The sequence below is a fragment of the Archocentrus centrarchus genome, chromosome 13 (assembly GCF_007364275.1).
Source record: "Archocentrus centrarchus isolate MPI-CPG fArcCen1 chromosome 13, fArcCen1, whole genome shotgun sequence".
Taxonomy (NCBI): Eukaryota; Metazoa; Chordata; class Actinopteri; order Cichliformes; family Cichlidae; genus Archocentrus; species Archocentrus centrarchus.
Genome location: NC_044358.1, coordinates 7,854,230 through 7,880,294, shown reverse-complemented (window position 1 = coordinate 7,880,294; position 26,065 = coordinate 7,854,230). Strand labels below are relative to the sequence as shown.

General features: G+C 41.3%; 1 protein-coding gene across 1 annotated transcript in view; it reads right to left on the bottom strand.

Moving 5' to 3' along the window:
- LOC115790204 (leucine-rich repeat and fibronectin type III domain-containing protein 1-like protein) overlaps positions 1–26,065 on the bottom strand; it is a 474,798-nt gene that overhangs the window by 13,343 nt on the left and 435,390 nt on the right. The window contains exons 12-14 of the mRNA XM_030743914.1: positions 8,658–8,841; positions 6,070–6,289; positions 5,730–5,995 (exon numbers count right to left, since the gene is read on the bottom strand). Coding sequence (XP_030599774.1) covers positions 5,871–5,995; positions 6,070–6,289; positions 8,658–8,841 — 529 coding nt within the window. The 3' untranslated portion in view covers positions 5,730–5,870. The remainder of the gene's footprint in view (positions 1–5,729; positions 5,996–6,069; positions 6,290–8,657; positions 8,842–26,065) is intronic.

Sequence of the window (26,065 nt, the reverse complement as noted above, 5' to 3'; positions counted from 1 at the left end):
GTGGCTGTGTAACATCTAATACACAATACTTAACCAGTGCTACACGGCAATAAACATAAATCATTATTGTAACTGACCCATACTTCAGTCAGGGGAGCAGCATTAACTGTCTAGTCAACAAATAAAAACTCCATAAATATTTATATTCTGAAGGGATCACTTAAACATGCCCAGTAACTCTTCCTTGTGCCAAACTGAGTCAGGAAAAGTTATGAAGTTGGAGTTATGACTGTCAGCAACTTGATTGGAGAAAAGTTCATTTGTGGGTCATTCCCAGTGTTACAGAAACTCTTTGCTTGGCTTGCAGTGGCAGAAAAACTGAAGAGGAGGAAGTCAAGAGTGTCTCATTATGCTAATATGCTATATATATCAAACATAAATCATAATATTTACATACACTATATATGTGTATGTAATGTACAAATACTTATATGACTCAATGGCATTTGCATAGAAAATTGGATGAAATAATCATACTCATCCACTGGCAGCCACAATAAAGCTCCCATGTGTAATTTCCTTGGCACTATTACCATTATTGCTTGGTGAGAACACTGATGATAACACATTCTTCATATCACATCTCATATCCAGCACTGGGAGCTGATGAGATGAAACAAATGCCCTTCTTGAGTCGGTGCAGGGACAGAAAACCAAATTGTGCCTTTTGTGTTTCTGCCCAAGTGATGGATGGAGTCCAAACACCACTAAAACTTCGCTCGAGAAAATGCAACAATCAAAGAAGCTCATCTGGCACTGTTGTGCACATACCTCTGTACTTTTGCAACCTTACGCTTAACACAGTAGCATAAGGTTCATGGTTTTAAAACTGATACTGCCGCACGTCTAAATTCTCTTTCCCTTTTGGGATAATTTTGAAACTACACTCAGAAATGGGGATAAAATAAAAGACCAATTCTTCACATACAGTCTACACAAATATGTGCTGTAGGGCTAATTATTGGACCTCAGGCTAAGTATATATATATAACTTTGAGAGCAAAATTTGAATGCAGTTATATAAACATTTTTGTGTTAGTTAATAAGTATTTGGGCAGTGGCACCATTATTGAAATCTTCCCTCTATACACCACCTCAGTGGATTTTAAATTCTGTTGTGTACGGAGGCAGCACAGTGGTGCAGAGGTTAGCACTGTTGCCTCCATGGAGCATTTGTTCTCTCTGTGCTCGGTGGCTTTTATTCAGCTCTTTCAGTTCCCTCCCACACTCCAAACACATGCATGTTTAGTTGTTAATTGGGTGGTCAGGAAGAACAGAAGAGTGTTATGCATATGCTGGGACATCTGCAAGTGTGTGAATGAAGAAAACATATAATACAGTATGTGTTGTCTAAGTCGGATGGCCCATGGAATTTCATCTGACCTGTAAAAAATCTGTCTTATAGGTAAGTCGGATAAAATCCAATGCTTCAAAATTCTTCAAAGTATCAGACAGTTTGGGTTTAATATCAAATTTCGCAGCAATGTCTTTCAGCTTCATATTTTTGCACGTAAGTGCGAGTTTGCAGCTTACGCTTGACTCCTGCTCTTGCCATGATTGTCTCCAGTGAAATGAACCGATTCGCCCAGTGCAGCCAATCCGGACGTCACGTGACTGTATGGACACTCAAGTGATCTTCAGGCGTTGTTAGTGTGTGTAGTTATGCATGGACGAGCCGATGTATGGAGTTTGCATAGACTGTATATATTGGAAGTGGGCATGGCGGGAGCTAGGGAGGGCTTCAGTGCTAAACTCATTTGACTTAAGCGATCACATTTAATTGGAAATGCATTCCAACGGGACCAGATTTTCATCCGAGGTAGGCGAAAGTCTGACATGTACGATCCGACTTGGGAGATGATTTTTACTGGAATTAACTTTAGGAACAATCAGGACCTGCAGAAGCCACCCAGCTAGAGCAAAAATCTGATTTGTGCGACTTTGACTTAGGCGACTTTTACTGTATATAATACTCATTTGACTTAAGCGATCACATTTAATTGGAAATGCATTACAACGGGACCAGATTTTCATCCAAGGTAGGCGAATGAGGACCCAATTTTGAACTTTTTTTAAAAGGTAACTTTTTTTTTGCTTTTACATTAAGAGACAACATTTTCACCAGAGGTACATGGATGCTCTCTATGAGGTTCAAACTGCAAGGCTGGAAACACATGCCCCCTGTCAATAATACAGCAGCAGGACCTGTCTTGTCTCTCTCCCCTCAAACCCCATCAGGTCAGCAGATGGCTGCCCCTCCCTGAGCCTGGTTCTGCTGGGGGGGTTCTTCCTGTTAAAAGGGAGTTTTTGAATTTGACTGGCATCTCCACTGTAAAGGTTGCAAGAATTTGTGGGTATTTGTTTAGAGCAACATCTTCTCAGAAGTGAAGCTGAAGTAATGAACCGTGATAGCTCTGACATGAACATTAGCAGTGAGAATAACCTATTGCTAAAGAGAAAATACTTTAGGCACCAACAGCTGCTCCCACTTCTCAACTCATAAATGAACAGCTAAGATGTACTTCTGTAGTATTATATCACAGTCTCGTTCCTAAGGATTCATTACTAATTAACTCGAATTGAAGCGATTAACTCATTCTGGAAAAAAATAATCCCCAATTATTTACTCAGGGCTTAAAGCAAGCAAATTTTCTGAGCCTTAAAAATTATAATTCTGTCATGTCATTTTAATTAATTCATCGACTCCTGGACTTTAGTTCCTATGCGTTTAGCAAGATTTCCACTCATTTTCAAAAATGTGTGCACATTCAAAACTAAAATCAGTGCACCCTTGGCTCTCACAAGATTTTGCAAAGGTTTCTCCCAAAGCAAAAAAATTACACAAAAAGAAAGAAACAAAGAGACAAACAAACAAACAAACAAACAAACAAACAAACAAACAAACAAACAAACAAACAAACAAACAAACGGCTTTTAAATGTTCAGCCCCTTCATCAAATAATCTAGGGATGTGCACCAACTGTTTAAGCCTTTTTTTTACTTCATGAAGAGTTCTGAAAAACCTTCAAGCCAGTGAACAACGTAACCAATACACAGCCACATTATGTGCATGTTATCAGTTTACATGAGTATTGTTATAACACACAAGAAAGACAAACAGTCACAGTACTGATGCCACATGAAGCCAGTTGGATTGTTGAAGCTTCATCTGTTTGCTGATAAGGAAACTTTGTACAGGTCTGCAGCACCATCATCCAACTGCAGCACCCCACTGAGTGAGCACTCTTGTGTGTGCCTCATCCATATGACTGACTGTTCATTAAAGTGCATTTTGCATTGGAAGAGCTCGGTGCTCAGTCATGCAAGCTAAATGAACTCTATCCGCACGGTTTATTAAAGTAACTTACTGCCTGTCGTCTCCATCACTTTCTCCCAGCGCCCGTCTGTTTCACATTTCAATTTCAAACGAACTTCAGATGAAACTCTCTCTTCCCTAATCTCTCTGGTAGCACCATATTTAACTGAATTCTTTTCTTACCAGGGCAGCAACACCCATGTGTTGAGCTCCTTGCTATATGTCTGCATGCACCTGTCCCGCCAGCTGTCCTGATGTCGGGGGCATACTGTTTGCAGAAGAAAATACTTTTGAGCATTTCTGCTGCCAGTGGCTCTTTCCAACAGGTACCCATCAAGAACCAGGCGAACATTGTTTTCTGGGGTAAATCTGGTCGGCCAGCCACGACCTTTAAAAAGACGTCTCTCTACTTTTGAAAAGGAAAAGGTGACTAGTCATCTGTTCAAACCATTGGAAAGTTATCAAGAAATACAAATTTTGGTTCAAAAGTAGAAGTGCAGTTCTTTCTGAGAGACATTTTATTTGGTTGTGAAATGGTGATCAGACAGCCACTTTGTACCAGCCAGTCAAAACATATTGCTCTCATATGCTAGAGCTGCACAAATGTATAGTGGTTGGCACTGTTGCCTCGTCCTGGGTTCAAATCCACTGGCTGGCTGGGGCTTTTTTGTGTGGAGTTTGCATGTGCCTGCATGGGCTCCCTCCAGGTACTCTGGCTTCCTCCCACAGCCCAACGACAGGCTTGTTGGGTTAATTGATGAGTTTGGACTGGCTGTAAGGTGTGAATGTGAGTGTTGTCTTCCTCTCTGTGCTGTCTGCTGTGTGTCTTTGGTGTGCCCCACCCCTCACCCTATGGCAGCTAGGATGGGCCCCAGCCCTCCTATGACACTGAGTAGAATAAGTTCTGTTCTTCTTTGTACTTATATCAGACTTGCACGTAGACTAAACCTACATTTGAATTCTGTTTTTACATTTATTCTTTACTTGCTCTCAGACTGTTAAACACCACTGGGGCTGCAGCTGAAAGAATAAAAGCTAAAAAGTTTCAGCATTTGAAGGAATACTTGATTATAATGCATCAGATTCTCCCATGACTGACTTTTGATTTTGATAAGTCTGTTAACTTACACAGCTGGAATTTTGCCAGCTTCTTTACTGGCTCCACATAGTTTAAACTTTATTAATATAGTAGATCATGTCCGGTGATACTGACTAAAGTGCTTAAAGCACACATTCATACGGCATTTTTAATGCAAAATTTCTGCACAGTGCTTTTCCTCTCACACACACTCCTGCTGCTGCTTTGTCTGCAGCAGCAGTCTTACTTTCAATCTGTAGTCTGTTTCAGTTTTCATATTATTCCCATAGTATAGTTTAATCTTCTTTTGCAAAATCATTTGCCAGTAGACCTGTGCATGTTTCTCACGGGTCAGATGCTTCCACCCCTTTCGTGTGAGCATGCAGGGGAAACTGTGGGTCAACTTATGCCACGTTTCCATTAGTACCTACAGTACTCGGCGCGGGTCGACTCGACTCATCTTGACTCACCATGGTTTCATTTTGTTTCCATTACAATTGAGTACCACCTCAGTGTGGGTGGAGTCAATATAGCAACGCAGGGTGAAGTGTAGTGACGTAATTTGTATGCGACTCAAAGTGTGTTACCTTTTGTCTACACTGCTGTGTTGTGCGATGTACCCGTGAGCAGCCTTTAGCTCGGAGACCTCATGATTAACTTTCTCATTTCTCGTCTCGTCTCCCACCAAGCACAGAAATGTCTGCACCTCCGCATTCAACCACGTGTTGGTTTGTGCCTCCGATTTCTTGCTGTCGGGTTTTAAAACTGGCGCGGTTGATTCTGGTGAAGGAGTCAGTCTCATGACTCCACTAGTGACGACACTCCCTGGCCAATCAGTGGCATGCTGTTCTTCGACATCACATTTTCGGATCGCCTCGGATCGCTTGGAACCCCGGCTGAGTGGGTACTAAAAAGTACCTGGTACCAGGTGCTAATGGAAATGCCTACAAACCGTGCTGAGTTGAGTCGAGCCGTGCTGAGTAGGTACTAATGGAAGCGCGGCATTAGTGAGATGACTGCTGACTGCTCATGTTAGGATGGATGAATGCAGATGACGGGAGGATACTCTGGGTATACTGATCTCGCCTTGTAGTACAGCTCCCTGAATCCCCCACAAGTGTATAAATCTCCCCTGTTGTCGTCATTAATTTCATGCCCATGGAGAGCCATGTTAATTTATTATTCTGATATCTGGACTGTTTAAGGAATCAAAACGTATGTTTTAGATTATATGTCAGATATTAAATGTGTTTCCCTCATTAGTCTAGGTGACCCTTCACAGGTTGATTTGCCTACTACTCTTTTATATGTCAGTTATTGTCTGGAGCTACTCACCAATGAAAGGAGCTGCTCCTCGACTTAAACTGGAGTTTGGCTCCAGGCACCAGCAACAAATAAAAAAAGAGGGGGAGGGAGGTGGAGTATTGGTTTGGGCTTAGAGATTGGTGGGCTGTGGGTTTGACTGTTTCTTGTGTGTTATTGGGAAATGGCGTCATCGTCATGGGCGGGATTTAAGTCCACTACAGTCGTCCCTCGAAGAGAAGCTCCTCCCATCCCCTCTGTTGACGATGATGGTTGGGAGTTTCTATTAATGCCTCCACCTGGAAAAAAAAAAGATGGGAGTCGGATTATTGAATAACAATGTGGTGTCACTTCCCTTTTCTCTGCATCTTACCTTGCCCTGCAGAGGAGGAGGATGGAGGCAGAGCAAGGATATTGGCTCCACCTCCTCCTCCTCCGTTGGTCTGGGAACAGACGTTGGCATGGCGTGCGGCAGCTTTCTGCTTGTAATGGTTACTATGCAGCTTGTACTTCATCAAGAGAATGAAGATGAAGACGAGGACAGAGGCCACAATGATCCCTCCAATGATGATGATCATAGTTCCACCCAAGAACTGCAGGAAAAAAGCAAAAATCAAGCAGAAACTTAACCACATGTGCAACTCTTACAATTCCTAAGATCAACTGGATGATCTGGATGATGAACTGGATTGATTCTTGATTCTTGATTCTTGATCCATGGTCAGTTAATTCGATTCTGGATTGTTTCCCCATCCAACATGATCGCACACTCTTGAAGGCTGTGAGTAATTTTACTGAGATAAACCACACTAAAGGTGACATCACAAAAGCAGCAAAAAAGAAAGAAAGAAAAGAAAACTGAGGTGTCAACAGGCAGGCAAAGCAATACCATCAAGTGACAGACAAAATAAAACTAAAAAGGAAAAGAATGAAAATAAAGTAGAACAAAAAATAAAATAAAAAGAAATCGACAGGTGTCCTTTTTTAGTAATTCCACCACACCACCACGGCAATAATAATCTTTGGCTTTGGCTTTTTAACATTTGGAGCAAACCAAGGTAAGTTGGATTTTTCTGCAGAACTAGTAACTAATGGCTAAAAGAACAATTAATATTCTCTGTCCTTTGATAGCAAACAGAAAGAAGTTGAAATAGGAAGAAACTGAACAGATTACCGTTCCTGTCACTGAAAATATTAATCAGCTATTTCTAGAGGGTGATGAAAGTTGGACCTCTTCCTCAGACGCATCAGTGGAAACTTTATTTCAGGTAAATTAATCTTCTAAATCATTACATATTTGAATTATTCCCACCTGACTGAAGCAGCCTGCTGAGTCAAGAAGCACTAAAGCAGGGGTCAACTACATTTCTCAGAGGGCCGGAATTTTTTCGGCAAACACTACGAGGGCCGCCGGCCGAATGTAGTGCATTTTATATGGCAGGCTAGACCCTCCCATTTTGATTAACACCTATTCGGCCAATCATGTTAAGAAATGGGTTTGCTAGAGCCAGTGATACTCAGAGGGCGTCACGTAGCTTTGTCAGATGATTTGGTGCAGCCAGTTACACGATTGGCCGAATGAGGTGTCAATAAAAATGGGAGGGTCTAGCCTGCCATATGAAAGGGACTACAAACGGCCCGTCACTGGGCCCTGGCCAGTTAAGGGGCTATAAAAAGGAATATTGTATCCTAAGTAATATATTATCATTTGATACATCAAATTTCCTTTCAAATTTATACTATTTTTAATGATGTAACGCACAAGTCTTGCACTTACATGCTCTTCTCAGTTATGTTTACGGGAAAGAATAAAGCCCAGGTCTCACTGTGCTTGCGCCGAGCCACCTACCCGTCCGGTCCCCCGCAAGCACAGCGAGACCCGCGCAGACCGGAGTACGCTCGGCAGCCCAGTTACAATCGTTCCGCAGGTTCACCGCTGGAAAAACCTCCTTTAGTTAGACAAGTTTGATCGCCGAACATTTTTTCTACGCAAAACAAGGTTAGACTCACCTTCAGCTGTGTTTACACTCTGATCACTACCAACAAGCCAGCTGCTCAGTGCAGAAACAAAATGCTTGAAGTCTGATCTTGCATTCTGATTGGTTATAGGAACATGGATATATTTATGGGCAATCGGAAATCACGGTTGGAAGCGTTTGATGATTCAGACTAGTCAGATGCAGGTATTTAACGGGTTATGACGATTGATTGGAGTATTGTACCTGTGACAGTACTCTTTGGAGGGCCGGATGGAAAGCTCAGGCGGGTCGGATGTGGCCCGCGGGCCGCTAGTTGACGTTCCCTGCACTAAAGGATCCCGATGATCACACATTTTCTCTACTTTCTTATTATCGATGCACTGATCACAACTGCAGAATGGGCTCCACATGTGGAAAGCCAACAGCTTACGGGCAGTATTTTGAAATCTTTTTAGTTCAAGTTTTAAAGTTTATTCCCAACATTAACGTCAACCTGGAAGAGAAAAGCTGCCCAGGTTCATCTTCTGCACATGGCCAAATTCATAATTCATTGGCTGGAAAATGAGGTTAAGATTAAGTAAAGGTCACCTGATACCATCAACACCATGATGATCCATTATTGAGGCTACTTTAGCCTGCTCGTGACTGTTAGATATCTACATGCCAACCCCAGCTCCCACTCTCACGCTGTCTGATGTAACCGGTTCTATATCTGTTATCACTGGTGCCTCCATTGTTCTGTATTGGGAATCTTGCTGCTGCTGCTTTCCAAGAACAGATCCATACAACAAATAATACAGTACTCCAATACAGAATTCCTGGAGATGACAGTTGCTGCCCCACACACAGTACTGCAAATAAAAATCAAATTTCTTGATAACTCCAGCAACTGCTATGTTCAATAAAATAAATTCTGCAGTTTGATCAGTTGTCAACTGGAGTCACAGTTGATCAGACAGCTGCTACACTTTAACACACTGACCTGGTCTCGTATAGAGTGGCAGCGTCCATATTCTGACTCTGTCGTGAAGGACACGCAGCCCACCAGCTTAGTGCCCGTCAGGGCGGTGATGCCATCGTCGTATACGGCCAAAACGCACAGCTCATAATCTCGCGATGACGCCAGGTCACTCAGTTGGAAGTATTTGTGGTTAGCTGGGATCATCCTGAAAGACAGAAAGAGGGAGGGAACAACATGGTGAGTTATTTTGACCTGCCTTTGGTGGAGAAAAAGAGATCACAGCATTTCTTGTAGCATTTTTTATATTTCTTGAAATGTTTTGTCATTGTCAGTTGGCTTTAAAGGTCAGGGACCTGGTGTCAGACTGAAAGATGAAACAAGAATTTCACATCCAATAACAGCTTCAAAAAAGCTTGTAAGGACGGTGCAGCCTAGATCATGTTGGCAAATTGGTGTTTTTACGTGTCCAAAGTCTTCATTCTAGTTTCAACATAAGCACCACTGAGGTCAGATTAAGTAGTTCATCAAAGGAGCAAAATTGCTTTCATTTTTCACTATCATGGACAGTTTGATACAAATCTTTTCTTCAACACAAAATATTAAAGGTTTTTTCTTCCACATTCATCAGATTCCCAGTCAACCTTGGTAGAACTTATTGCATATTACAAAACCATTTTCATTTTGTCTCTTTTGTAAATTAGTGGAAAATGTTTTCAGTCTCAGTAGGACTCACTCTTCCTGACTCCGGCCTCAGTACCTCCATGTTACAACCGCACTACAGTGGAAGTTCACTCTGAACTTTGGGAACCATAAAGTCATGAACTTGTAGTATTTTTAAAGGAGGTTACTGACTCTGAAAGAATGACCTTTTCCAGATTCTTTTCCAGATCAGTTTAATTCTAGAAATTATTCTTATTCAGAGGATGAAAGGCTGGATAACTCTTTGATATGCATTTCAAAGCAGGAAACTGATGCAGCATCTGCAGTGACAAGAATGCTGTATTTGGCTGTAACGGTGGAGAGGCTGAGCATTAAGACAAAGCTGTTTCTTCACTGGTTGATCTGCAGTTCTACCCTGAAGCTGTGGGTAGTGACAGAAAGAATAATATCCTGGATACAAGAAAAATTAGCGTCCTCTGAAAGGTGTCTGGACTCAGCGGTAGAGCCAGTGGGAACAGAACAGTCATTCAGGAGCTCAGACTGGTGCCATGGCTCCTTCACATCAGAAAGGACAGCTGGGGTGGTTCAGGAATCTGACTAGAATGTCTCCTGGATGCATCGTCACTGAGGTTTTTCATGCATGTCCAACTTGGAAGATCATGGACACTATGGGCAGATTATGTCTCTTGCTTGGCTTAGGAATGCCTCAGTATCTGAGCTGGAGGAGGTGGGTGAAGAGAGGAACGTCTGAGCATCTCTGATTCAGACCCAGAGACAGAAAATAGATGGATGCTTCAACATGTTTTAAGAGCTAGATCACGGATAATCATCTACGGTAAAGAACATCTCCTCTGTATGCACAAACTATATATGCTGCTCAAAAAATCAAAGGTACACTTTTTAATCAGAGTGTATTATCAAGTTAATTAAACTTCTGGGATATTGATCTGGGCAGTTAAGTAGCAGAGGGGGTTGTTAATCAGTTTCAGCTGCTTTGGTGAAATTAACAGCACGTACAAACAATGAGACAACTCGTAAAACAGCAATGATTTTACAGGTGGAGGCTGCTGACATTTTTCCCTTCTTCATCTTTTCTGACAGTTTTTTCACTAGTTTTGCACCATGGAGCCCGATTGGCATTTGGCATCAAATACTAGGATTGGCAGGTGCTCACAGATGAGAGCAGGTTCACCCTGAACACATGTGACAGATGTGAAAGGGTCTGGAGAAGCTGTAGAGAACGTTATGCTGCCTGTAACATCATTCAGCATGACCAGTTTGGTGGTGAGTTAGTGATGGTCTGGGGAGGCACATCCATGGAGGGATACACAGAACTCTACACGCTAGGCAATGGCACCCAGGATAAAATCCTTGGACCCACTGTCAGACCCTACACTGGTGCAGTGGGTCCTGTGTTCCTCCTTGTGCATGATGATGCCTGGCCTCATGTGGCGAGGGTATGCAGGCAGTTCCTAAAGGATGAAGAAAATGATACCATTGACTGGCCCCTACATTTGCCACAACCTAAATCCAACAGAACACCTCTGGGGTTCATCGGTCCATCCGATGCTGCCAGGTTGCACCTCACAAAGTCACAACTCAAGGAGGATTCAACTTCAGTTAATCCAAAATGCTGCAGCAAAAAGTACTAACAGGGATAAGAAAGAGATCATATTTCCACTATATGAGCTTCTCTTCAATGGTTCTCTGTAAATCCTTCTCCTCGCACACAAAGTCTTGAGTAATCAGGCCAATCATGTCTTAAAGACCTCGTCGTACCATATTACCCCAATAGAGCACTTTGCTCTCAGATGGCACACTTACTTGTGGTTCCTAAAATTTCTAAGGCAGGCAGAGCTTTCAGCTATCAGGCCCCAGCTCCCAGTTTGGAATCAGGAGACCCTCTAAAATTAGATTTAAAACTTTCTTTTTTTCATAATAAAGCTTACAGTCAGCACTGGCTGAGGCGACCCTGAAATATCCCTTTGCAACAATGCTGCTATAGGCTCAGGCTGCCTGGGATCCTGTCATATACTGAGCATTTCTTCTCCATTCATCATGTTTCACTCCCCAGGTACATATACATCACTGCTGAATGTCATAAAGTTTTGTCTTCTCTATTCTATACTCTGTTTTGTCCTCTCTCCCTTTGTTCTTTTAGCCCACAGACTGGTTCCATATATTTTTGTCGCTGCCCCTTGGTGAGCTGTGTAGGCTCTACACATACCAACACACAACCATGCTGGTCTCTTGAGGCTTCAATCTGCATATGTGCTATATAAAATATGGTCAAGGCCCACCACTGTCCTAACTGTTACTAGAATGTTCTTAGTAAGCAGTAATGTAATGTGCTTCCTAATTTTCTTCATTTCAAATCTCATCTTTAATGGATTTGATCTGGTATCTGATGTTATTGACTTAGTTTGTCATTTTAAGTTTTGTCATTTCAAGTTTTATTTTATCTCCTCTACTGCTGATGTTTATCTTTGTTTCCTCTCTCATATTCTGTCATGATGGTGTTTTTTTTTTAACACCTTCTGGCTGGAAAGATGAACAGTGAAATAAAAGTGCTGCTGCACAGCGATGACCTCTCCTTTATCGCTCCATCTCAGTTCTTTGCTGTCTAATCAACACTCGTTGGTGTCCAGGAACGAACAAGCGTCGATTACGGTGTTGCCACGTACTGGTATGGCAGCTTTGCTGGCTGTAATGACTTTTGTTCCAGGTTTGCTGGAGAGAGCGCGAAGTAGAGGTCTGACTCAGTGTTCAGGTGAATAGAAAATGTGTTTTCCAATAATAAAAAACTAAAACTGAAGTAGAAAATTGAACTAGAGAGACTATACACACAGAGGAACAGATAAGAAGAGGGAGCAGAGAGGGATGCTGCTTTTTCAATTGTCAACTTGAAAATCAAAGGGTACAAAGTAGAATGAGATTAAAGACGGGGGAGAGGAGAGGAAGACAGCGGTGAGGAGAGGACTGTAGGAAAGGAGAAAACACAGAAGACGACACTGAAGAGAAGTCATGAAAGAGGAGACAAGAAGAGAGAGAACAATGGAGGAGACAACACAAAGAAAAAATATAGAAAAAGATAAATTCACATAGAATTATGAACAGAGGAAGGTGCAGCGATGATAGCAAACAGCTTTACATTCTTCAGTTCTGGGTCAGAAAACTTGAGAAGCTGAATTATGTTCTGTTAGCTGTTACACTGAACAGATGACAGAAGTATATTCATCTTAAACAGCAACAACAAAATCAGTCCGCTCTTATTGTGTTAAGAAGATATATTGTGTGAGTGGCCTTTCTTTCTTTGGTATAACACATCCAAGGGATAGTTGCACAGGGTTTATTTGCTTGACCTTTTACCTGCACCGCTAACAGAAAGATGTCTTGTATCTTATTTTACAGGCACTCTAAGTTCATTTGAAAACCAGACAAGGAACTGCTGCAAAACAGCTGATGAAAACTGTAATAACCTGCAGGAGCATTCTGACATTTATTCAAAGAGGATTAACGGTGAATTTTCTCTGAATAAATGACACTTTTTTAGGCTGTTCTCAAGCCAAACCAGTGAGCACGTGAAGCAGCTGCTGAACCACAAATAGCACAGTTAGCTGCAGAAATGCTAATGTCAGCTGACTGAAACACTAACGTTTTTTTAGGGGAATATTCAGAGCACAGACAGACCATTTATAAAAAGGGAAACCAATACATAACTGCCTTAAATAACTTTCTGACCAGCAGAGGGCAACTGCAGAAGTTTAAAACCAACGCAAAGACGTGTAGAAAAATAGTATTGAAAAGTACCAGATAAATTATTGTGCCATTACAGTCAAAGAAATGAGATAAAGCTGTGAATGTTTTACACTGTAATATCACTAGCCTATGATCAGTTATGATCTGCTTCAATTCACAAACACTGGCTGATGTTATGGTGCATCCACTCTGCTGGATTCTGCTTTTCCCTTAGCCTCAAAACCGATGAGAAAAACCAGTCTGTTGAGATTCCCAGGGTTAAATGCTGCCATTATGCCTCTCACAGTCACACATTACAGACGTCTGTCATTCCCATCCTGTCACATATGAACACTTATGACCTTTCTAGGTAAGCTCTGTGGGAGTATTTGAACCCAAATCACCTAATCAAAGTAGTTTTGGTATTTAAAATCAACCCAAGCAACAAGTGAAAAGGAAATAAAAAAAACCCAAAGTATTAAAAAGAACAAAGCTTTCAAATGGGGCCTGAAACTACAGGATAGAATTATGGATTTATTTGCTAGTTACAGGAGAACCATCATAATAATACAGTCCACACACTAAGAAAGTCAAAATCATGGTGCATGCAGACATTTATCATAGCTAGAATTGAAAGGACAAAATATTGCAGTAGTGTTTCCATAGTGCTGGGAAACATGGTGATAAAAAAGTCTGTGCCTACAAAGACATCAAATAATCTAAAGCAATAATGAAAGTTTATTAAATTGTACGTGTATAAAAAGATTGCTTTCCCCCCTTTACACCACAGGCCTACATCATTTTCAATAAGCTTTTAGAAAACCACAGCCCCACCACTGTACCACATGCTCCTTCAGGCGCACCGTGTTTGCAAAAAAAACTACTCTTGTACTTCCATTTGATTAACAGATGCATTCTTCTGTGACAAGAAGGTTATATATTATAAACACATGCACATCATTTAAGGTTTCCCTCTGACGGGAGTTGATGTTTTACTTTTCAAAACTTCAGAAATAAATCTTATGTGGATGCTCAGGCATAAAAACAAGCAGTAAAGAATTTTAAATGTTTGCCACCCTCAACGGCCTGTTCTGATTGCACAGTGTAATTTGAGCCCATTTAGTGATGAGGAGAGATGAGAGAACAGCTTGTAAAGAGCTCAGGACAAAGGAGAAGAAGACAGATAAAGTGTTCGTGGCTGCAGAGAGATGTGAGATGTTATTGGTGGAATGATAACTGACTGGAGAAACATGGGAGCTGTAAACTAGGCCACCCTCTGAAACACCCAGATTACTGCTATAACACTATACCCCCCCCACACACACACACACGGAGAAAAAGATTAAAGGAGGTCCGTTATAATTGCAGACAGAGAGATGGACCAAACCCCTCCATGCAGGAGGTGATGGCTTCTTAGATTTAAATACTGCTTTTTTAATGCAGATGCAGCTGTATTTCATTACTCTTGTGTTTCATAAAACCTATGCTGGCCCACTCTTGATAAGCATTAGTAAATCCAGCAATAGCCACCCATCAAATGACCTCAGATAAGCCCACTTTGTAGAATTACAGAGAATACTGTAGGTGCTGTCACATCCTTCCTTTGCATCGCATCTCCTCATCAGTATGGCAGGAATAGTGATAAAGTCAATTAAACTCTGAAAAGACTGGAGATAAGGAGCAACACTGTCTAAAAAAGTTTGAGGTCCTAATCACAGCAGATGGGAAATCTCAACAATGATCCATTATTATGGTCTGAGGTGCACTGAATGAGAGCGCCAAAATAAAAGCTTGTGTTTTCATTTCAGCCGGTAGCTGTGCTCATTCTTCTGTCACCCCTGCAAATGTGTGTGCTCTCCTGCAGATGCCTTTGCCTGTGTGTACCTGTGGGCCGCATACATTATTCAGGTGTCAGGTGGTACAGGGCACTTCCTATTTATCAACACTGGAGCAGAGGTGACGAGACAAGGAATGGAATTATAAAGGCGACCCTGACCCTGTGGGCATCGCCAGTGCACTTTTGTGTCTGAATGTGCAGGCAGGTGTGTTTCAGAGAGAAACAAGGAGGGAAAAATACAAAGGAAAAGACTGTAGCTCTGACTGTGTGTGTGTGTGTGTGTGTGTCAGCTGGTATATTACAGAGATCTGGTCTATAAGTGCTGCAGCGTTCTGGGTCAGGCTAATGGTTAAATGAGTGCCGGAAGCACTCTCTGAGAAAGAATAAACGTGCGGCTACTATTAGCGCCTGTGGCCTTGTTTTTGTGAGGTGAAGTCAAGGTTCAACCTGAGGCTTCAATAGAACCAGAAATACATTTTACACTGCAGCGGTGCAACGGTGGGCAGTTCAATTCCCTGTGTAGCTCAGAGGAAAGAGGAGCAGTTTGAGAAACTGAAGAAAAAAACCTCCATCTGTGAGATTCTGTACAGGTCGTTTTAAGAAATAATTTTTACAATTTGCATTTCATATTAATAAATAAATAATTTGTAGCTTGTGTATTTGAACTTCTCGACTATAAGCAGGTTCCAAAAATTCTTCAGGTTCCTCTGAGCCAGCTTAACCCTGCTCAGGATGTTTCACCACCTCTCTTACTTTTGAAAAACAAAAGACATTCTGTTTAATTTGTATTTGTCTCTTAAATTACCACAGGACAGTGTGAAGGCCAGATATGACCAATGAGCAGCAGACCTCTCGCTGCTCTCTTGATGAACACCAGCAAAACAGTTTGAATCTGAAGATTTTGCTTATAGACGGTGAGCAGAGCCTCTCTCCTATCTGCACGACCACAGTGATGTTCTGTAACCAGCTGCCAGCAGCACTCACCGGATTACAGCTTTGATAGTGTGAAAGTAAAGAAAACACAACGAACTGTAAACACCTCAGTGGGACTGATGTGCAGAGTATTTAGGCCCATAGCTTGCTCCCAAAGACACACCAACAACGCGTTAAAATATTAATGGAGAAATGCAGAGCATACTGAATGTACACAATAAAAAATTTGCACCATGAAAGTATCATATTAAGTGGGGCTTATTTAATCTCCGTGGTTTGAATGTTTGCCTCATCTATGCTGTATTTTGTATCATGTCCTGTTTGTTGTTTGCGATCTCTACAAAATCTTTCCTGTCTTCTTTTCCCCCCTCAGCCCCCAACATGTCGAGCCCTTTACCCTACAACATGAAGCACCTGCTGCTGTGAACCGGCTATCTTTGAAATGGTCCCTGCACAGTTTGCTCATCAAGTTGTATAATGCCTTTGGTTGTTGTGGAGCATTTTACAGTGATGATGTCATGGGGATGTCATGTCAGGGGTTAATTGGCAAATGTAACTGTGCTGACGTTGATCATTGGAAAGATGAGAACATGATCAGGCAGAGAGATCGATGTAATTACAGGAAACTGAGTCTGAGGTTTTGGAGTCATTCACAGCAAATGTAAAATATTTTACTTGCTTCTAAAGCTCACATTACTATTGTTTTAATCCTTTTTTTATAAGACCTTTAAACATCCTCTGGTGTTATGAGTAAAATACAAATTTAGTGTGTGCAGAGGTGTGCGCCTCTGCAACAGAGTGGCACAAAAACAGCATCTTTTGCACACTCTGGGATGTTTGTGGATGCTTTCAGACAATTATGTGCTGTAACTCACAGCAGGTCATATTATTTGTCAGATTATTTCATTGAAACATTCATCAAAGCTGTAATTTTAAGACTAAACGGTACTCATCTGAGGGATTTACAAAATCACCATCTGCACAGTTGTTATATCCAAAACCGAACTTTGTGCCATGCAAGTGTGCTTTCATTGACACAGTTATAGAGCCAGCCTCAAGTGGACACAAAAGGAACTGCACCTTTTCCGCAACTAAATTTCAGGTACAGTGGTATGCAAAAGTTTGGGCACCCCTGATAATTTTCATGATTTTCCTTTATAAATCATTGGTTGTTTGGATCAGCAATTTCAGTTAAATATATCATATTGCAGATGAACACAGAGATATTTGAGAAGTGAAATTAAGTTTATAGGATTAACAGAAAGCGTGCAATAATTATTTAAACAAAATTAGGCAGGTGCATAAGTTTGGGCACCCTTGTCGTTTTGTTGATTTGAATACCTTTAGCACTAATTATTGGAGCACAAAATTTGTTTTGTAAGCTCATTGACCCTTGACCTACATATACAGGTGAATCCAATGATGAGAAAGGGTTAAAGTGGCCAATTGTAAGTGTTTCTCCTCTTTGCATCTTCTCTGCAGAGCGGCAACATGGGAGCCTCAAAACAACTCTCAGATGAGCTGGAAACAAAGATTGTTGAACATTCTGGTTTAGGGGAAGGATCCAAAAAGCTCTCAGAGATTTCAGCTGTCAGTTTCCACTGTGAGAAACATTGTGAGGAAATGGGAGACCACAGACACAGTTCTAGTTCAGGCCCAAAGTGGCAGGCCAAGAAAAACCTCAGAGAGGCAGAGGCGAAGGATGTGAGAACAGTCATAGTCAACCCACAGAGCAGCTCCAAAGACCTCCAACATCATGTTGCTGCAGATGGTGTCACTGTGCATCGTTCAACTATTCAGCGCACTTTGCACAAGGAGAGGCTGTATGGGAGAGTAATGCAGAAGAAGCCTTTTCTGCGCACACGCCACAAACAGAGTCACTGAGGTCTGCTAAAGCACATTTGGACAAGCCAGCTTCATTTTGGAATAAGGTGATGTGGACTGATGAAACTAAAATTGAGTTATTTGGGCATAACAAGGGGCGGTATGCATGGCAGAAAAAGAACACAGCACTCCAAGACAAATGCTTGGTACCCGCAGTAAAATTTGGTGATGGTTCCATCATGCTGTGGGGCTGTGTGGCCAGTGCAGGTACTGGGAATCTTGTTAAAGTTGAGGGTCACATGGATTCCAGTCAGTATCAGCAGATTCTTGAGAACAATGTTAAAGAATCAGTGACAAAGTTGAAGTTGCGCCGGGACTGGATACTTCAACAAGACAACGACCCCAAACACTGCTCAGAATCTACTGAGGCATTCATGCAGAGGAACAAGTAGAACGTTCTGGAACAGCCATCTCAGTCCCAGACCTGAATATTATTGAAAATCTGTGGTGGGATTTAAAGCGGGCTGTCCATGCTCAGAAACCATCAGACCTGACTGAACTGGAGATGGTTTGGAAAGAAGAATGGTCCAAAATACCTTCAACCACAATCCAGACTCTCATTAGAAGCTATAGGAAGAGTTTAAATAATTATTTTACACTTTCTATAAACTTCATTTCACTTCTCAAATATCACTGTTAGTCTGCTATATGATATATTTAACTGAAACTGCTGAACCGAACAACCAATTATTTATAAAGGAAAATCATGAAAATGATCAGGGGTGCCCAAACTTTTATATACCACTGTGTCTTTAGTAGGAGCGCTGATGCTTTAGTGAGAGTAGTTTGGGCAGCATGAGGTTGTTTTATCATTTAAATGCTGTTCTGAATTGTGTTCAAGTGAGCTGAGCAACTCGACATGTTGGAAAGACACATACTGTATGTGCACAGTTACAGTGCAAGCCTGTCCTTAATGGGACATCATGCATTGACACTGGAAATAGGTTCAGCATGGTGAGATTGTCTTTGTGACCTTTATGGAAATGTGACCAGGGTGATCATTCAGAGATGAAGCTGAAGGGCCAAATTTTAATTAAAATTCTGCTTGTTTGTTTTTACATGTTTTATTCAGAAAATGAATGACACAGGAAATGAAAACAAATAATAAGTGACTCTAAGTATTTACAGTCCCCTGACTCATACAGGACTAACAGAAACTTTGTGTCCTTGTATAAATACATTCAGATGTCTGCTGAGGTATTAAGAACTCAAATAAAATGAATTGCTGCAGCTTACAGCCACTCAAGGTTATCCTTTATGTTTGAGTTTTACATTTTCTTTTACCCTTGCCTTGGGCAGAGAACAAGTTAGAATCCCACAAAATGAAACTGAGAAAAGATCCCAGATAATAAGAGTGTAAATATGCTCTCGTGGATACACGTATCATTTAGGGTTTCGAGTAATGTAATGGTAATAATGATATGAATAATGCTGAATTCACGATTTAGAGATGAGCACACCTGAAGTGTCGCCTCTGTGTCTGTTCATGGAAGCTTTATCAATAATGCAGTTTTCACAAACATAATTAAATGGAGCTTCTCCGGATTTTTATGAGCTGTGACACTAAATCCAAATCACACGGGTTACATTTTATACCAACCGCTTCCTGTTTATATTCTATGTGCATGAAATTGCTGAAAGCTTCCACTCACTTTATGCTCCAGCATTAAATGGAGAGTATTTAAACCTGCATCTATCCTTTACTTTCTTTTGGGGAAAGGTTGCAGGTTTGTTTCCTGAATTGGCTCAACTGCACTTCTAGTTAAACTGTTAGACAAGATGCACTCTGCACATGACAATACACACACAGAGCGATTTGTCTCTTTATCATATTTTATGTTTTTTTCTTATTTTTTATATAGACATTCATATGAATCTCCTCTTTACAACCTCTCCATGGAGAATCATAAAGGAACACCTCATCTTATTCAGTAACTTCATATATAAATTTATATAAAGAAAATCATGATGATGGTAAAAATGGGCAACCTGATGCTGATTCATTCAAAAGTTCAAACTTAAACAGATGGTTATAATAACCCAGGATCATTGTCTTTAAACAGACATGCAAAGAGGGCTGAACTCTAGCAACCAAAAGTTTGCTAACAGATGTATAAACTTTAATCCTTTTGCAAGGACAAGCTGGGATAAAAGTATACACGGTTTATGTGGTCCTTTAATCAATACACTGAAAATCTAATTTTCAAGGCAGGCCTGGACTCATGGATAGGATGCACAAAACAGGCAGGCATCCAAAGATAAATGTCTGGTGGCCCAAAAATCAGAGGGTGCAGAAAACAATATTACTCTGTTTTGTTTAAATTCCTCGGAGACTGGAATCCAGACAACATCCTGTGAAATGCCCAGCACTTTTTCACCACATAAACCCACAGAAGCATGAGGGGAACATGCCAAAAACGGCTTCCTGAGTACAGGTGTAAAAATACAAAAGCCTACATGTGGTGCGAGCTGGCCAACAAGCCGAGTGTGTAATTGATAGCAGTGAGTCAGAGCTACACAATTAGCACTGCACCTGAGGGAACCACCTGGCAGACTGTCAGCGATCTGAGCCGAAGGAAGAAGACAGCAGGGCTCAACAATGATCCCATAATCCACTAACACCGGGAAAATGGGAATCAATCGATGACCAAATAGCGGACACGTTCATGTGTCTGCTTTACAAATACCAAATCAAACTTTACAACTGACATCAAATCAAATTATCTCTTTTCAAATTATTTCAATTTCTGAAAACTTGACTCCACTATATAGGGCTTATTCCCTTTGAACCTCACACACACACAAGGTCACAGTGAAGATTTCGCTGCATGTCCTCACTTTTGTTTCCTTTCATTCTCTAAATATCAATGAGGCAAAAGAGAGCACAGGAGAGAAAAAAAACAGGTGAGTCATTGGAGCGAAGAAATGAGGGACACAAGAAGAATGAGCATCAGGAGCTTCTTTGTGCAGATGGAGGAAAGGACAGAAAAAAGCCTGGGGAAGTGATTGGATGAGAAATGCAGTGCAGTGAGCACAGGGCCCATTAGAGGATGTCAGGTCCTCAGGCCACCCTTGTGAAGCCTGTTTCTGATTGTTTGGTCAGAGACATTTGCATCAGTGGCTTGCTGGAGGTCATTTTGTAGCTCTGGCAGTGCTTATCCTGTTCTGAGGAGCAGATGCCGGACCTGATGATAGGTTAAGGACCTTCTACAGCCATGTCCAGCTCTCCTACAGTAGCTGGGAGACACAGACAATCTTCTGGCAATGGCACGTATTGATGTGCCGTCCTGGAGGAGTTAGAGTACCTGTGCGGCTTCTGTAGGGTCCAGGTATCACCTCCTGCTACCAGAAGTGACACTGACCCTAGCCAAATGCAGAACTAGTAAAAAAGCAGTCAGAAAAGATGAGGAGGGGGAAATGTCAGTGTCCTCCACCTGTAAAACCATTCCTGTTTTGGGGGGTTGTCTCATTGTTGCCCCTCTAGTGCACCTGTTGTTAATTTCAGTAACACCAAAGCAGCTGAAACTGATTAACAACCACTTCTGCTACACAACTGACCAGATCAAAATCCCAGAAATTTAATGAACTTGATGCTATACTCTGATTAAAAAGTGTACCTTTAATTTTTTTTGAGCAGTATATAATCATATGGAGACAGGTTGCCCCAGTTGTTTTCTGTGGTTTCTTGCACCAATTAGATACAGCTAGCAAGAAATCCTGGATTTATTTTTTTTAAGGTATTTCAGAAATGCTAATGCTAAACATCTGAAACATTTTAGATTTTTCAGAGTGTATTAAAAAATGGAAAAAATGTGAAGTTCATTTCATAGTTTGACAGTGCAGGCTCACGGGTATTCAGTGATAATTTCAAGGTTAGCGCTCCCTGTGAAACAAGCTGAACAACTTTGTCATGTTGGTGATGCTACATGAAAAGGAAACTGCAGTCAAAATCTGGTTAACACAAATGTCTGTCTCAAAGATTATCATTATCCAGCACTGTCATAATGTTTCACTCTGAACCTCTTCCAGCTCTTCTTAGATACATAAATGATGCTTTCTAAATTTTACATAGCACCAAGGATGATACGTTTGTTGCTCTGCTGTCTGTGGCAGTGACACTGAACGCTCAGCTCTGAGTGTGAGCAGGAGAGAAAACCTTTCTGATCTGATCTCAGCCTAAAAGCCCTGCTGTCATCTTCTATACTAGATGATTTCTAACTGGAGACCCGGTGGGACAATGTGACATTTGGCTGATGGAGGGAGAACGAAGGAAGGAAAAAGAAAAGATGTGGAAGGACAGAGGGATGTATGCAGAGGTGATATGATGAAGTGAGGGAGGGGGGAGAGAAGGGAGATGACATTACAGTGACTTTGTAATGGTCTGTGCACTGAAAAATGGGAGTAGAAGGCAGAAGAATGAGAAAAGGGAGCGAGTTGTAAGAGAGGAAAACTGATGCCTCGTCATCTCAGCAGAATATGATCAGCTGTCATTTCCTCAAACCTTGCTCTTCTTTTCCCTCCCTTCCTTCCTCACTTCCATCTACATATCTCTGTATCAGCTGAGTCAAAGAAACCTCTTTTCATTCACAGCACTGCAGCAATCTACGCCTCTCCTATCACCACCTCCATCCAGCTTTCTAATTTTCCATTTTACCTCTCTCTCTCTTCTTTAATCTCTCCTTCGAGAGCCAGGCAGGATGGTAATTAGGACGCGTGCGCACACACACACACACACACACACACACACACACACACACACACACACACACACACACACACACACACACACACACACACACACACACAGCCTTTCATGCAGACACACAAACACACACTCGTGGAGCAGCATAGAAAGAGAAAAAGGAGCAGAAGAGAATATTAAAGGAGGAAGAATCAATAGATTCATTTCCTGGTGCTGACTGAGGTTGATCTCTCCCTGGACCCATAATCCTTCGAGTGCATGAGTGTTTGAGTTTGTGTGTGCATGTGTGAGAGAGAGACAGAGACACTAAGTGAAAGAGGTGAAGAAGAAAGCTGGTCAGGTTATTCTTGCCCTTGGGTACAGCTGAAAAGGAGGGGGGAGTATTGTAAAAATACAACTTCCTCTCCCCTCCTCCTCCTCCTCCTCCTCCTCCTCCTTCTCCTCCTTCTCCTTCCCTCAGTATTGCCTCACCCACCTCTGCTGAGAGTCCAGCAGAGATAGCGAGATAAGGGGACAGAGAGCAAATGTAGATCTGTACGCTGTACTGAAAATCTACGTGAGAGAAAAGTGAGAAAAAAAATGAAATAAAACAGGTCAGAAGAGGAAGAGCTATAGAGATGGCAGCCAGCATAGTTAACACACTGATTTGAAACCAGCTTTTTAGTTTTGTCCATCTTTCCCTTTTCTTGCTTTTCTCCAATTCACAATCCAGACAGAGGTGTGACAGCTGTTTGCAAACCAACAAAAAGAGGTCATTTACATGGATTAGCTGACAGAGTGACTCCAGTATGATACACCTCAACTTCAGTGCTTTCTGCACATGCATTAACTCTGGACCTCTTGCTGTTTGTAATACTTGCTGTGGTCATCGCTGATCACAATCTTGTGCAAATATGTCATGCCCATAATTTGTAAAAGCAAACCTTCCACCACAAATTAACATAGTTTACCAAGCACATTGTCTAGAGTCATTAAATTGGTCCAAATTTAAGGCTTCTTTCAATTGTAAATCCTAGACTGTATAAAATAGATGGACATAGCCACCATGCCCTACCCACTGGCTCCTCAACTCTGCCTTTAAAGCTTTGAAGACATCATTTTGGCTGCCAACACCTTGCTTTTTTTGAGACAGAAGTGACCAGATTCGAGAGGACAGTGTGATTATCAACAGAGATCAACGTGTCCGAGGCTGCCCCTCGGTGCGAATTCATGGAGACTCATTCAAAGAAAGAACAAGCACAAAATCTGGAAGAATGATCTGCACAGAAGCACAGACTAACATTTGAACTTTTATCTGGCAACCAGAGATGTCAGTTAATGTGAGCAAAGCAGCTTATCCTGTGCACAAAACACAGACCCATGGGTACCTTTCTAAATTACAGAGGTCCCCGGGTTAATACTAATCCTGTATAAACAGGGCTTTAGTGTGGCTCTTTAACTCACCGAGTCTCAATCTTAAAATATCACTGAGAGCTATCAGAATCGTGAGTAAGGCACTCTGTATGGTGTGAAATGAAACAGTGATAATGTCAATAACAGTCACATTTTATTACATAATAGCACACAAGAAGAATTGTAAAACAAGCTTTAGACACATACAGAGTAAGTGACTTTAAGGCTAGAAGTATGTAATTTTTAATACCTATACAGGCTTATTTTTTTTTTAAAGATGGCCAGAATTATCAAAATAGTGTGGATGTTAAACTGGCACTTCTGCACAGACTTTTCATACCTGGAAGCTGTATCTATCAGTTTATGCAGTCTAATATTATTATACTTTATTAAGTCTATAAATTGGTTTTTGATTGAATGCTGATCACTGAGTATCAGTGAAAAGAGAAAACTAGAGCTATGAATGTCTTCATAGAACTAATAAAAAGCATTTTTCTTAACTAATATTATTTACTTGAATTATTTTATCTGGGTTCAGTTATGTTTTGAATTTTATTGATGTGATTGTTATTGTTCCTGTTTATAAAAATTTTGCTCTCTGTGACACGTCCTCCAATGCAGATGACAATATCAGTCATTTCTTCCAAAATCACCTATATGAGCATTTCCAAAATGAGCGCATGTGGCTTTGCGTGTCATGTCAGTCATGGTCATGTGTATAATGTTGCTGTAGATCAGAGGTAGAGCAGGTTACCCATTAATTGGATGGGTTCACCCTAACCCTAACCCTAAGCTTTTCCAGTTGGCATGCCAAAGAATCCATGGACAAAATGCCGAAGTGTCGCTCAAGTACAGCAGAAAAGTCTATTTATTGTTTTAACGTTTCCGGTTGCATCTAATGCCTTTTAGTCCTCATAGACTTTTCAGAAAAGTGAGAAAATTCACATTTATATCTTTCTTCAGGATTTGCTGGAGAAAGCGGAACACTTTATTCATGCACCCCTTTGTGTACGACCACTAGAGGTCGCTTCACTTTATTTTAAAATCTGAGTAAAACATGTCGGCAAAAACAAGCTATGTGGTCATTTTTTTAAAGGAGGACAAGCTCGTTTATTGATATAGACTGAAAGTATATCTGAAAGGAAAAGTTTGTTTTTCTCAAGGTGAACATATTTAAATAAAATAAATAAAATGTTTTTGCTTCCCGTGAAACTGTAATTACTTGGTGAGGGACAACAGACAGCATAGTGTGCCTTGAAAGTTGATTACAACAAATTTATTGCAAAATGATTCCTTTGCTCCATGATGATGATCAGGTAAACATCTTAATTCATTTTCACACTCTTTCAGGAATCTCTGCAGGCACCTGTTGTTTGTGTGCTATTATAGTTATATTTTATACCAAATTATTTTCCTGTGAATAGAGTTTCTAACATTAAGCCTTGAGTCTCTCTTTTTTGTGTAGCTTTATTTGAGACAGTTTTTTCACTGCAGTGTGGGCTGAAGTCAGGTACACTGATATGGGCCCTCTCGTGTTATTACTATGTTGATATACCTCAGAGTCAAAGCACTGGAAGTTGATGAGGGGGTATGCTCCTGGGACAGGAAAAATCCATTGATAGGTTCCTGATGTCAAAGAAAAAACATCTAGTGAAGTTTTAACATCCTTTTAAAACCGTAGAAATGAAAAACTGGAAAAGCTGAAGGGTGCAGGACCATTTCATTGGTAATACATAATTTGTTCGGGTGAACTGTGTTCCCTTGTGCCATTGGCAGCAGTGATAACCGCTATGATGGTCACTGAATTTCATTGAACTTCTACATTTTTCATCGGCCCATTTGTCATGCCATTATGATAGGGCAGAAGTAGCCTAAAGGGAACAGCTGGCGGCTTTGGAATCAGTGACTAACCCCTCCTTTCTCCCACATTGCGCGACAACTTCCACGATGAACTCCAGAGCTGCTGCTCGTCAACTGGCCGACTGCAGTTAATGCTGTTCAGCAGTTTTGGAGAGCTCCCAAATGTGAATGTGAAGCAGACCAGTGAATGACAGCAGGCATGCTCCCAGTGACTTTCCTTAGAAAGATAAAGGTTAGAAAAAGGATACACAGCGTTTCGGTGAGCCCTCTGTGGGACGGCTGGCTGCATAGAGACTTTTAGAGTATTATGAGGGCAGCTTTTAATGAGCACTCAGAAACGGTAGGTAGAGGTGTCCTTGAATCAGGCCTGCTGGCTTTGACAAAGTAGGAAAAAAAAAACTGAACGTAACTGGATGCAGAGAT